Source organism: Takifugu rubripes, chromosome 21 (genome assembly GCF_901000725.2).
Source record: "Takifugu rubripes chromosome 21, fTakRub1.2, whole genome shotgun sequence".
Taxonomy (NCBI): Eukaryota; Metazoa; Chordata; class Actinopteri; order Tetraodontiformes; family Tetraodontidae; genus Takifugu; species Takifugu rubripes.
In genome coordinates this window covers 14,634,421-14,648,435 of record NC_042305.1, presented here as the reverse complement: position 1 = coordinate 14,648,435, position 14,015 = coordinate 14,634,421, and the positions used below count along the sequence as shown (strand labels likewise).

Here is a 14,015-nt window from a genome sequence, read left to right as displayed (position 1 = left end):
CCAAAACGTTCAACATTATTTGAGATTAATCGGCAACAATAAACTCTGCAGGCTTTAACCGTTTATTTTTCCAGTGTCGGATTCCCACGGCGGACCTGCCAATACCGGCCTCTGCCACTAGGGGTCAGAAAAGGGTTTTAAAAACCATCATGCCCGAGACAAAAGTGAACAAACACAAGACAGATGACACCAAACACGTGCCAGTCGCAGAGTTTATTCAATTAAATATACATAGACTTTTCCCATGTTAAATACCCCCACCACCCTTTCTTTTCCCCTCACACTCAGTTCACTGCTTTCTCCATCCCCCCTTCAAGAGAGAAAGATCGTCAAGCTGCAAAACACACTCTACTTTGTGCAGTATATTGCTTATTAAGACATTTTGCAAAAAACATAAATTAAAAATACTACTTTTTTTTCTTTTCTTTTTTTTTTTTTTACATGTTCTGCTCCAAAATGAGATTGTTCTGAACAGAATCTAAAAAAAGAAACAGCACAGTGTCCCTCAGTCTGGCTACATTTAGTCAATTTATCCCCCCGTTTTTCATGACTTGGTATGTCCCTCTTGGCTTGGAGTTTACACAGTGGTCTGTCCCATTACAGCTTCAAATAATTTTTTTTAAATGCAGAAAACCTCATCCTGTTGGTTTTAATCAGATCACTGTATTGTTTTTTTTTAAATTCAACGCCTTCGAATTTGAGACAAAGGTTCTTTGTTTTCAGCCGCGCGCGCGTGTTGCTTTGTGACGAAATGAAATCATTGCCCTGGCGAGGCGGGTGCAGGCAGAGTGAAGGACAGTGTGAAACGGCACTAGAGGAAAATTCAGATGTGTAAGTCACAAGGCATGCAAGTTAACACTGAACTCAGGCGCCAGCAGGTGTGTTTGGCGTGTGCACCGTGTGCTGCGGTCGAGTCTTGTCGGGTCCTTTAGTGTGTCTGTATCTGCATCACCTCTCCTTAAGTTCCTTGTCCATCATCTTAGCAGTCTGTTAGTTCCCCCCTCCCCCCATTTAGGAAGAATGGGCTGGGTTAGCGTTGGGTCGGAGAATGAGGCTGGTCACACACGGGGGGAATATTTGGGGTTTCTTGGCACCTCTGTGAAAGATTTGAGATCATAATGGACTCCCGCATCCACCTCGATGGATTTTCGGGAGAAAAGCAGGCGGATATCGCTGTGCAAGTAGATCTTCCCAGATTTGGAACTCTGAAATCTGAGCGAGCAGAAGACAAAAACACCATCAATAAAACACCATTAATAAAATGGAAAACCCGAGAGACTGGTCATACCTGAGATGCATCAGGTAGCAGAGGCTCTTGGGTCTACACGGCGCGGCGCTCTGCTCCCTAGCCGACGCCTCACTTTTCCCTTCGGCTCCCTCCTCTACGGGCACCAGGAAGATGCGCTGGCGTAAGAAGGTCATGTGATTGACCGGCATGTCGTTGAAGTTGTAGGTCACCACGAACATCTTCACCACGCTTTTGTTGGGATTAAATAAGGTCTGAGAGGAGACGTGAGTTAGCAGTTAGCATTTCAGACTGGAAGGGGGTGCAAAAAAAAAGGAGTGAGCCACGGACAAAAACCAAACTCACCACTTGAATGGTCCCTGCTTTGGGTATGCTGTATCCTTTCTTCCCGAGGGGCTCGAGGAATATCACCCCCTGTGAGGGACAGAGAGTGAGAGCTCTTACTCTCATGTGTTCGCGCTGGCCTTTATTTGGGGGATGTTTTGCTATTGGGTATTGATTATGCATCTGTTTTTACGGCCCGTTTTAGCTAGTTTGCTCCAGCTTTAGCGTACTGACCAGGAAGGGTAAGGGTGCACTGTGCTCAGAGATTACGAAGTAGGAGACTTTCACTGGCAGGGTGACGTGCTGCGGGCAGTAGGAGCCGCTGGCGCCGATCTCAGCCGTGAAGCCTTCAATCTGGCCCGATGGGGGAAATCTTTCCTTTAGTATAGACTCCTGCGGGGGGGGGGGGGGGGGGGGGGGGCGATAGTGTCAGAGCTTTTCCTGCTGGGTTACACCTGCGAGACCTTCAAGTCTGACAGTTAATCAAATATTTCTAAAGCTGCACGGCACCTCCAAGTTGACCAGTAAAGACCTGCTGACAGAACAAGAGGGCCTGCTGGAGCGTGTGGAGCGTACGGCGTCCGTCCGAGTGCCGTGCAGCTTCCGACTGAGTACGACCACAAACACAAACAGACAGTTTTTTTTTCCCCATTACAACACGTTTGTCTGCAGGTCCAGAGGTGATTCTCGTAAAACTAACCTTTTTAGGCTGCGCCGGCTTTTTAGTAGTCTCCCAGTTGGGCTGGTATCGGTCCCAGTCTGGGGGGCACAACAGAACATATGATAATCTTCCGGGAGAATGAAATATTAAAATGGATTTGGTTGTGACACCAACAGGAGTATTTCCGTCTAGATTTGTGGTTGTGTTTGCGTGCATCCGCTCACCTTAGGCTGCTCCCTCACAGAGGGCAACAGGTGGTTCCAGTATGGAGCCGCTTTCGAGTCGGTGCTGCGACACGCGTCCAGTCCCAGTCCTGGAGCCAACAAGGACAGCCTGCTGCTCTTGGAAGTGGAGGGTTTCTCATCTTCCACACATGGCTCTGCTGTGTCCGGCGGGGACAGAAGTCTCTTTTTGGCTTGACAGTGGCCTCCAGAGAACAAGCGGTGGCCATTGGTGATGGGAGTTTTCTCCCAAGAAGAAAGGCCTTTGGAGGAGGAGGAGGCCGCCTGGGTGGCACTACGCTCAGGTGGGGAGGACTCAAGTCCCGCTTCCCATTCTGTGGCCTCTCCTGGTTCCTGCATCTCAGTGTGGTGTGGGGGGGAGAAAGGGCCCGGCGGGCTGGTGGGACTGGCGGGGTTCGGAGTCTCGTACACTGGTTTTTCATATGTGTAGGGGCTGGGCTGGCCCACAGGGGACCCGTTGCTACAGCTCTCATAAACGGGGCTACCGGCAGAGTAAATGTGGTTGCCGTTATGGTTCTCAGTCCTGGCTGAGCTCATGAGGTAATGGCCCGGTGGCTCGCATACTGTAACAGATTTAGACGACAGGGGTGCGAATGCATCGGGGAGTTGCCTGTCGTGATTGTGCTGAGTGGAACGGCGGGAGGGATTGTGACTTGGGGACAAGGGTGGAGACCTAGGTAACGGCCCACCCTCAGAGTCTCTCTGCTCCATCTGCGTACACGAGTAAACAGATGTGGGCCCGCCGGCGCCCATGGCTAACCCCGTCCCTTGAGCCGGAGCCGAACCACATAGCACCTCCCCTTCCAGCGAACGCTTCTCCGAAGAATCCCCCAGGCAGGGGCGCTTGGTTGCCGGCCGCTGTGACTCCTCTAGGCCGCGCTTCACACCCGAGCGGACGGGCCTCTGCGTGTCAGAGAGGGATTCTGAGGAGATGGAAACACCTTGAGCAGGTGCTGGCCCGCAGAGCACCTCTCCCTCCAGCGCGTCCTCATCTGAAGAATCCCCCAGTGACGGACGCTTGGCAGCAGGCCACTGCGGCTCCTCCAGGCCTCTTTTCACACCCAGACGTACGGTTCTCTGGGTATCCGGGAGGGACTCCGTAGAGGTCGAAAATCCCCTGGGCGGGGAGAAAATAGACACTTGGTAGACCTTTTGGAGCCGCATTTCCTCCTGCCCAAAGTGCCGGGGTGTGCCCGGCACAAGGCCTTGTGCCGGGGCTGTCGTCGGAGGCAGGTGCCCCTCTTGGGCTCGGAGATCTAACGGAGCCTTTTTATGAGGCAACTCAACGTGGATGTGCCGCATGGCTTCAATGCTAAAAGTCTCTCCTAACTTGTGTGCAACAGGCTGGAGCGGGTCCTCAAGTCCAGGCTCAGAGCAAGGTGTTCTGCAGAAATGGGAAGACCTTACGTTCCTGCTTTGAGATTCTCAAATAGAGCGAATCAGGAAGTGCAACCAAGTAGGACCTGATGGGAAAAAGCATTGTTTGGTTGTTAGGAACAGATTGAGAAACACGGAAAGGCCTCCGACACCTGCGCGAGGGAAGCACCTCCATGACTGTCCTCGTCAAATTCTGCCAGCGTGGACAATCTGCATCTCGCACAGCCAGCGGAGCTTTAAGACGGTCTGGAGGAGGAACCCATCTACGTCAGACGACAGCTGCCGGGAAACGACAGGAAAACCCCAGCGTCAACAGAGGAGCGGCGATGAAGAAGAACCTCAGTGGGTCACGGGAGGAGGTCGCCCTTAGACTCACCAGTTGGGCAGACTGGAGGAAACGTCGCCGAACTGGAATCCAAGCTTATTCTCCTGGGGCTCCCTCTGTGATTGGCTGCCAGCCAGAGACGACCTGCTTGGTCACCTGGTGATGGGCGGCGGTGCGGCTGCAGCGTCATCGTAGGCTCATTCCAAATTCCCTGCAGGAGGCAGAAAGGAGACAAAGGCGGGAAGATTTTTACCATCCAACAAAACGGCACAAATGAACAAAAACACACGAAGGTAGCCAGCATTTCAAATTCGGTGTCCCTTTATTTCACTTTCATGACCGGAATTTAAGACGGGAGCAGGAATCTCCGCGGACATCTGCGGGAATCTCGCGCAGGACTTCAGCCGACAGTTCCAGTTACAACTTGGCGCCGAACGGAACTGTGGCAGCAGAAGTGGGACGCTTCCCAACCCACTTGGACCCCAAACTTGGGAATGTGAAGAGGGGGGGGGGGGGGTTGCTGAGTGTGTGTGGAGGTCTGTTGCCATGGTAACCAGCAGCTCAAGGATAACAGCGCCTTTGTCTTGGTCACAAAAGAGGAAGGGGAGAAGCAGGGCTGCAGAGTGAGAGGGTGGAGGAGGTGCAGAGATGCTCCTTCAGGGGAACAACAGGTGAGCCGCTCTCCATCAGGGCTCCAACGGCGGCGAAGCAGTTTTACGTGACCCGCAACTTGATGGCGAGGAAGGAAGGAAGTGAGACGCTCGTTCTCTGATGTTAGAGAGCTTTCTGTTGACAGTAAATACCGGTTTCACTGCCACGTATCCGACACTCCTCAGTTCTTCTCTTGTGGAATTAGAGGCAATTAATCAAATGTCAAAGCGTTTTCCTGGCATCACTTTAGAAGTGAATCTACCAACTGGGACGTCCCGTTTGTTTTAGCAGGCTGAAACTCAATCAACATAACACTGGGATCACCTCCTGTTTTCTTGTCTTTGAGTCATGACAGGTGGGGTCTCCAGAGGTGGGCAAGGAGAGGGGGAGGGGGGAATTATAGATTAAGAGCAGGCAAGGAGTATTTATAGAGGCTGAAAATCAGAGCTCACATGGAGGACATGAGTCTCTGTGACACGTCCCGCTTGATTCCTGACCTTATTTTGGAAGAACTGACCCAGACGGTGGCAGAGACGGCAGCCAGAAAAGAACGTCGAATCCACACTGGCTGCTTTACTCGCCAATAAAAGATGAAGACCGCTTCAGTGCCTTTAAAAGTGAGCAGTGAGGCTATGATCGGCCTCCGAGGCCAAGCATTTCAAGAGTTTTACTGGCTGCTGCCGAGGTGCGCTCACGCATGCCTGTTCGGCCGCGTTCAGCCAATGAAGAATGCAGCCGGGGCCGGCAGTCATATGACACTAGAGCACATCAGGAGACCCAGAGGCACTTCATCTCCTGGTCGTGACAGAAGTAAGAGGGCTGGTGATGAGGGGCTGACGCTACGTGCACACTGTTCAGAGCACTTTATGGTGGGGACGCTGTCCTGGGATGAAGCAATGTTATTGAGACGCAGAGCGAGTAAAGAAAACAAGTCCAGAGGAGAGAAACCCCCTGAAAATGACTTCTTCTGGGGGATGTTTCCAGTGGTTAAGTGCAGAAAACAACACTCCTCTTAAACTTTATTAGAGGCTAACTTTACTAGCATGCTCCATGCGGAAAGCACGCGCTAGTGAGGGCTGAGGGAGCCACAACATTTCAAGGTGAGCAGAGTAGAGCGAATCAGCTCCCTTTGTGTCTGCGTCGACCTTTTACGCCCAGCCTGCCAACAAGGTGTGATGTGATAGCATCGACATGAGCGGAGCCGCCTTGCAAAAGAAGAAAAACCCGCAATTGTTTCATCAACTTTCAGCACAACCCCACCCGAGCTACTCCCAGTCCCTGCTGTGTGCTCGACGGCTGATAAACACACGCGCGCGCGCGCACACACACACACACACACACACACACACACACACACACAGAAACTGCCCCTGCAAACAATCACCTGTTGATTAGATTACAGGAGTTTGGAAAACTGATGTCACTGTGCACGAAGGGATTGGTCAACAGCTGTTTGTGTGTGTGTGTGTGTGTGTGTGTGTGTGTCAGTGTGTTTCCTGAGTGCGAGACTGAAGACAGGATGTGATGCAGAAAGAGAGAGCGAGCCCAGAGAGGCGTCGAAAGTGAGAAAGCTGTGTTGCAGAGCGAGCCGAGCCGCGGCCGTCTAAACTAAGCCGGCCCGCTGACAGAGCTGCTGAGAATGCAGTCTGACACGGGGTCCCGTTCTGTCTCTCCCTCTCTGCCCGTCTGTCTTCCTGCCATTTTAGGATGCGGCAAGTCATCCCGGCTGTGCCGACGGCACGGCGGGGACGGCGTTAACGCAGCTGACAGCGGCGGAGCTTGTGACACTCACCGTCTCAGAAGGCTGGCCTTTATCTCACTGTCTGACTCTTCCTCCTGCCTTCCTATTTGGACGTGAAGGAGGACAGCCGTCTCGCCTTTCCGTCCTCAACGGAGTTTCTGATTCCAGTGTGTCAGGCTGCCTCCTCTCCCTCTGGGCTGATTTGCTGCCTTTCTCCTGAATAGGTGTTAAAAGACTCCCTCTGTGTGTTTTGCCAGGAGCCCTGTTAGCCTTGACTACAGGCCCCCCTCTCCCCGTCCCTCTCCCCGTCCCTCTCCCCGTCCCTCTCTTCCTCTCTCTTGTTTTCTTCCTGTCTCTCCTCCCTCACACAAACACAAATCAAAAACCCATCAACTCCCCTCAACCATCTCGCCTCTCCCCCTCCCTCCCGTTGCCTCTCCAGCTCCTCTTGCCCTCTTTATACGATTCCCTCATGTGTGCCCCACCAAAATATCATGAATACAAAAGCCGCTCTCCATGTGCCCCCCCTCCCTGTCCTGCCATTCCTCCTCTTTCTCACCCCTCTCCTGTCTTCCTCTATTCTCAGGCCCCTCCTTCCAGCCCGCGCTCTCCTTCCCCTCTTGTGTTCGGACTGGTTTCCTCTCAGCTGATGGAGTGAGCCTGCTTTGCTCATTCAGTAGCAAAGGCATATAGGGTATAGAAAAAAGAGGGGGGGGGGGTTGCTGTCAGCTGATTGGCCAGTGAAAAGCGGAGCCAGCTGTAGTGGCTGCAACCCGGATTGGACGGGGGGGGAAGAGACAGAATGGGGGAGGAGAGGTGTTGGAGCCAAAACCCCGCCCACCTCCTCCTGCTCGGCCGTCTCTGCAGAAATATAAAGAATAAAGAAGTCAACTAAACTGTGCGTCAAAGTTGCCGCGATGCTCATCGCGTTCACACTTGACATCAGGCGCGTTTGCATGAACCGCGCGCAGCGCCTGCGAATTCAATTCACACGATCACCAGAGGAGATCCGTTCTAAACAAGACGCTGTGGTTAAAAGTGCAGAGCGCAGCAACAGTTTCACAAACCTACTCCACAGAGGGGTTGAGATTACACCCGGCGCGCGTGGCCCCAGCCTAACGCACACAAACACACGCAGGCTGCGCCCGTTATCAGATGCCTGCCGGTTCAGACGTGCCAGCAGGGAGAGCGCAGCCATTTCTCCTCATGATCTCCTCCACAGGTTCTCCTGAAGGAACCAGCTGCTGTCAGGACTTTTTTTTTTTAAAGGTTTCAAGAATGCTTCCTCAAATAGAATGAGGAACTACTCACAAGATAAGGTGTCAGTGTCACAATGATTCCAAAGTGCATCGTATTTGGTGTTGCGTGACATCACAAGACCTGCATCACTATTTTAAATCAGCCATGTACTGTTGAATGGTTTAAACCATATGTAGCAGTGGCCAAAATATTAAATACTGTATGCAAAATGGAGGGACGTTTGGACGTTGGAGCCAAATGACGTCAAAATATTAAGATGTGGGAGGGGTAGAAGACAGCAGATGGACTGACACAGATAATCTGGCAGAAACTGGGTAAATTAAAATACTTCAGCCTCCACCTCCGGAAATCTTTTGAAATTTTTGCCTTCAGAAGTTTTGCGTGCCCTCAAACGCCAACACAAGTGCACGCGGCTGCCCCTTTAACAGCCCACGTTGCCGTCCATATTAGGAGAGGGGGCGTGGCTTCCGTGTGACGACATAAAGGGGAGGGGCCGAGTGGAGAGAAGCTCTGAAAACACACAATGACATTCCATCAAACACATGCACTGATGAAATCCTGCCTTCTGAGCAGGGCCCACTTTGTTTTGATTCCTATGAGGATAACGGGGGCTGGGTTTACAGCGCTGACATATAACATGTTTATAAGCACATGCAAAACCATGTTATTCCAGGCCTCTCAGAGTGACACTGTCTCACCGAGGTCTCAGGGGGTTCTAACATTCGACATCCACCACACTCAGCACGACCTCTAAAAGGTCCGGCCAGTTTGAATAGCAGAGATTTAGGCTACAATCCAGCAAAATAGAGTCCAACTCATCTCCAGGAAAGGCCAGAACTGCAGGGTTGGAAGATGGGTGTTGAAGAAAGGCTGGAAAAGGAAAGTATGCGTAGTTTGGGGTGGGGGAGGGCGGCCAGAGAGCATGTTTAAAGCAGCACAGGCTTCCCTCGTCTACGTCGGCGTGTCTGAGGGTGAAATGCCAAAACACACTTGTTTGGACATAGAAGTAAAACGGGATGCGACACGATTCCAAGCACCTGCGAAGAGTGTAGAAAAAGTCGTGTCAAACACCTTGAAAACAAAACTAAACTATTACTGGCTGCATCACTCACCGGGTTTAAGTTTTAGGTGCTTATTTTAAACCAGGGACTGCACTTGCCCTGCACAAACTATTAGCTGCAGCACTCATTTCTATTTTTACCACCCCCGCACAGTATTAACATTAGCTTAAGAAACCAGAAACACAGAGAATAAACAGGTGTCTGTCTTTTTTCTGACTCAAAAGGAGCACTGTAGCAGCCCAGCGAGGAGAGCAGGCTCCCAGTATGTTTAACCAGCTGTGAGTCAATAAGCAGAAGACAGAGAAATCCTTATTTGACTCTCCAAATTAGATAACAACTGCGTGAGCCCTGTTTACTTAATGACTCTTCATCAAAACAGCAGCAAACTTTGAATCCGTTTATTTGATTTCGATCCACCGGATTACGTCTCCGAACAAACAGACATGGTGGAACAGAGGGCTTCTTGTTAATTTACTAACAGCATACTGTCCTAAAAAAGCATTCCTGAAATAAGGACTGTTTGTTTTTCCAGTAACGGATCCGTCCCTGCAAGTGGCGTCATCCCCACCGTTGTCGGAGACGTCCGTCATGTGAGTGGCAAACTCGACTGGAGAGGGAATTCTGTGGGATGGGAGGCAACGTTGAGATGGGAGGACTGTGGCACCCTGAGTCCTGGTGACGAGCCAGCCCAGCTTAGCAGATGGAATGTTCCAAATTAATATGCTGCCTATTCAGGGAGGGCAGGAAATAATGCTCTCTGCCTCATCTCCTCCCTCCCAGCCACCCCCCCCAACCTGTTTCTCAACATCTATTACTGGTTCTTTATTTTATTCAGAAGTCTTTATCTTCTTTTTATATATGGAACCAGTTTAGATGGTTGGTATCACCTGAAACCAGTAGAATGTGACAGCTGTTCAGTGGGGGAGCAGAAGGAAATGACTGGGTTTTCTTACTAGATGCAAAAATGCTTGAATGTTATTTATTGATAATGTTATTTACACACACGTGTGTTTTTAAATCGCCACAGAACGGCTGAGCCATTCTGGCGTTACAGAGCGGAGGCCAGAGAGAGGTCCCGGAAGGGTTAATCCTGAGATCAGGCCAACACAAACACACACTTGCACCATCATTAAGCAGCAGTTAATAATGATAAGCTTTGGCTCCACATGCGTCGCCACTAAAATGCTGATCTGCAGCAATTAACACACAAACTAAACACAAACATTAATGCTTTCATTAATACGCCATTCAGGTACACATAAGGCAACACTTTCTTTAGATTTTAGATGATATGTTGATTTATTTAAACTAGCATTCTCTCTCCAGAATATTATTGACCTTAAATTGAATTTAGGTCCATTTTGCTCCGTTTCAGTAGCAGGTGATGCTTGACATGTTGGAGCGATGGGGGACACAGAGCAGCGATGATGGAGTGAAAGACTAATGGACAGAGGGGACAGGACAAGGACAAAGGGGAGCGAGGCCGAGAGCGAACAGGTCTTAGCTTGATAAGCTCTGTATTGACCTATATAATGCACAGAGATACATCTGCCTGCTCACGTCCCACCGACCGGAGCGGGTCTCTATAAGCTTCCTGAGGCTTCCTGATGTCACCGTTGAATCATCCCCTATCGGACGTGCAGTTGAGTCAAACGATCTTTTCTCTAAAATCCAGAATATTTGTAGCGCAGTGGTCTTACAAACCCGTGTGGCCTGTCCGGTGCCACTCAGGGCGTAATGTTAAACCACGTTGATTTATTCAGCAGGTGGTACTGTGGCCGTGACACCAGGCTCCCTTTCTCCGGATGTCTGTTGGCAGCTGTGTTTGAATAAAGGTGCAGAATCGGCCCCCGCAGCCACTTCAGATCGACCCCTTCAGCGCCGCGTGAGGAATAAGTGAAAGAACTGCAGCCCCATGACGCTTTAGAGGAAATACTGCCATTATTAGGGGCAGAAGAACATCCAGAAACTGTAGGAGGAATAACCAGTTTCTCTTATTGACAGTGCTAACTTAAGCTGTGTGTGTGGACCCAAGGTGACAAAACAAGGGTTTTAGGGTTAAAGTGGCACCAGTAAAAGCTGGATAGGTGCTATTTAAGGACTAGCCTGTTTTTAACCAAGGGATTAAACACATTAATTAGCACTGAGTGATCCATATCAGGATTTTCATTGTAATCTCCTCATGGGCGTCTTAACGGCCGAATACATAATTAATCAAAATCAAATCATTGTCACAAGACTGTAAATTTGGAACAGAAATGTCTCATCGCTCCCATCAGCGTAACACATAAGTATTTTCACATTCCTGTTAATATTCAAGCATCACTCGGAGGTCGATAATGATTTCCCTGGCCATCAAACCCTCGATGGCTAAATAGATGGACCATTCAGAGCACACAAACAACCACACAGATCAATATAGTCCCAGAGCAGTGTCGAGGACTGGGTCTAACCCACATAATCATCAGTAATCTCTGACATCAATCCTGCAACGACACGATGGAGGGCTGACAAGCCTTCACCAGCTCCACACTTAATAACCAAATCCACCACACACACACACACATACACACACCTTCCAGGTTCGGATGGCGAAACAAGAGACTTGCAACCAGGACAGCAGGCGTCCAGCCAATTCTGCACTTAATGCCAATAATGTCACGGATGGTGAGCTGAGACGGATGTGACGACGCCTGCAGGCTGCAGACCCACGTTCACGGGCCAGTCCTGGAGAAGAGAGGCGACTCTGACACGTTCAGCCTGTTTGAGGATGGAGCTCTTAATAAAATGTGTTTTAATAAGCAAATGTAGTAGTCATTACTGGGGATCCCTTCTGTTGTTCTCCTTTGATGCTAAAAATATCCCATGCATGCTCAGAGCCCCGGTTTTAGATCCCATTAGTCTATTTTCTTTTGATGCCAGAGCATTTTCTGATTTTCCTTTGTTTGATTGAAAAATATGAAAAACATTTAGACAGATAGGGAATGATTGGGCCGGCCCAAAATCTTGGAACCTCACCTTCAGGGCTGAGTACATCAAAGATGCATGACGTCACACTGAGGACAAAGCCCACTGGTTTCTCCCAGACAGAGAGGTGGGGGGTTGGGGGGGGGGGGGGGGGGGGGGGGGGGGGGGGCAGCGATGGGAAGAGCAGTGCAGTGACAAGTGAATGAGGGAGAAAAATGTTGAGTGCATATAAATCTGCTGCTGTGATACTTGTCTGCGTGCATGTGTAAATTTGCATACACACATGCAATGCAGCTGGAAGGGTGCATGTGCACGTGTGCTGTATGGGTGCTGCAGAGAGAGTGCATGTGCACACATGTGTGCCTAATGACAATGTCAGTGCCGTGATGGCGGTGATGGATAATAGCAGGCCCCTGCACTGCTTTTCAGCCAAGCATGCCGACACTAACAATTCCTACATTTTATGATACATACAACATGCTAGTGGATCTAATCCGTTCTATTCTTTATTGTACCTGATTTTAAAAAAAATGCTGCAACCTACAGGTACACTTCCCTAGATGCTTAAATGATGCAAAGCAAAATCAGAGTGCAATGAAAGGAAACAATACACCCACACTGTCACTCATAAGCTTTCCAGTTATCATCAGCACTCCTCCCGTTGAGCTCCAGCCAGAACCACTAATACATATAGCTGCTTCATCCCTTCGGCCATCTATGGACGCTGCCAGGTGGGTATGAGTATGCAGCGGGGCAGAACTAAATGGTTGCACATGCATTTTGACACACAGTGGTATTTAATTCACTTTGTCGCTCACCGCTGCAGAATGCGTGCACACACACACACGCACACACACACACACATAAAAAAAATGAAGAAGGCAGACAAAGCAGGGGAACGCCCCCCACGCGAAGATACTGTACTGTCAGTACAGGGTAAATTTCCCTTTACTCGTATGTAAAGATAAATAATAAAACGCAACAACACCAGAGGCCGAACACAAAAGATCAGATGGAATCCATAAAATAGCACACGACCTGAACCTAGAAAACTAAAACCTCTTTGTGGCTAGCGTTCAGGTTCAGACAATGACAAAGATTAAGAGGCAGCTAGCTAGCAAAGGGTGAAGCCTACTCACCTGACGAGAAGAAGGTTGGCCCGGAGAGAAAAAAATATGCAATCTGAAGCCTGAACTGACGCCTTCCTCTTGTCAGTGACTTTGGCCTTTTTTTAAAACCCCTAGTGTCTCTGCTGCGTTGACGGATTCAAGCTAGGAAACGGTGTGGAACGGAGACTGAACCAACGAAAAGCTGTTAGCCGTCCTCAACGATGTTCGATCGGGAGATATTAAGATGATTTCAACGTAGATCCTCCACTCCCTCGACACATACCTCACCGAAGTGTTGACCAGTCTCTTCCTCTCCGTGGGTCTTTTTTTTTTGTACTCGCAGCTGTTTTCGTTGTTTCAACCTTTGCTTGAAATTCCTCCTGTTTCTTTAAGCGACGGTGTTTCCGGGGTTCGCAGGACTTTATATATGGTGGGCGGGGCGTCGCAGCCAGCTGAGCGCCTGTCATTTAAACGATTGGCCGCTTCCGTCGTTGACAACCAATCAGCACTCGTGATTCTGGTCCCTTTAAATCATGCAAATGAGTTTAAAAAAACTCCACCTTCTGATTGGCCAGCGGGTTAAGTAGAGACACGCCCAGTACACGTGCACTTTTCCTCCTCCCATATTTCAGGGCCAAGGGTGTCTGCTGTGCAAGAGATCTGGGTGTCAACAGATTTAATTTTCTTTAAACTAAAAACAAACACGATAATCCATTATCAGGCGTGGGGGTGAGCCTGTATGCTGTTATATATGAGGGAATAAGTGACTTTTTAAAAATGTGTATCGGATTAAACCCGTAGCCGTGCGTTTAGCCCCATTTCTTCAGTTACAGCCATGTTGTCAGTGCTAAGAATAGCTCAGCTACACGTTGAATCCCTGTTTGCCTTGCAGCTGCACCGAAATCCACGCCCATCTCACCAGAGCACACTAGGTACTCATTATACTGCTGTGGACAGGAAGGCTGTTCAGATAAAGGGCCCACTGAAAGCCCGAGAAGTGAAAAAGACCCAGTTTGAACCGGCGTTTCACTTTCCCAAATCACGACTCTGC

The 14,015-nt window shown here is 49.8% G+C and overlaps 1 protein-coding gene across 3 annotated transcripts; it reads right to left on the bottom strand.

Moving 5' to 3' along the window:
* Nucleotides 1–179: 179 nt before the first annotated feature.
* Nucleotides 180–13,379, bottom strand: atosb (atos homolog b). Of its 3 annotated transcripts, none has more exons than XM_011619660.2 (10): nt 13,248–13,379; nt 4,227–4,386; nt 4,020–4,129; nt 2,456–3,936; nt 2,271–2,329; nt 2,081–2,177; nt 1,805–1,963; nt 1,592–1,660; nt 1,289–1,500; nt 180–1,212 (listed from the first exon to the last, which is right to left on the bottom strand). In XM_011619660.2, exons 4-10 carry the CDS (start codon nt 3,773–3,775, stop codon nt 1,059–1,061), a joined length of 2,070 nt encoding a protein of 689 aa, XP_011617962.1. In that variant the 5' UTR covers nt 3,776–3,936; nt 4,020–4,129; nt 4,227–4,386; nt 13,248–13,379; the 3' UTR covers nt 180–1,058. The 3 variants fall into 3 exon arrangements, with proteins under 3 accessions (XP_011617962.1, XP_011617960.1, XP_011617961.1); XM_011619658.2 differs by having other exon boundaries at nt 12,995–13,369; XM_011619659.2 differs by lacking the exon at nt 13,248–13,379 and adding an exon at nt 6,619–6,880.
* Nucleotides 13,380–14,015: the final 636 nt, after the last annotated feature.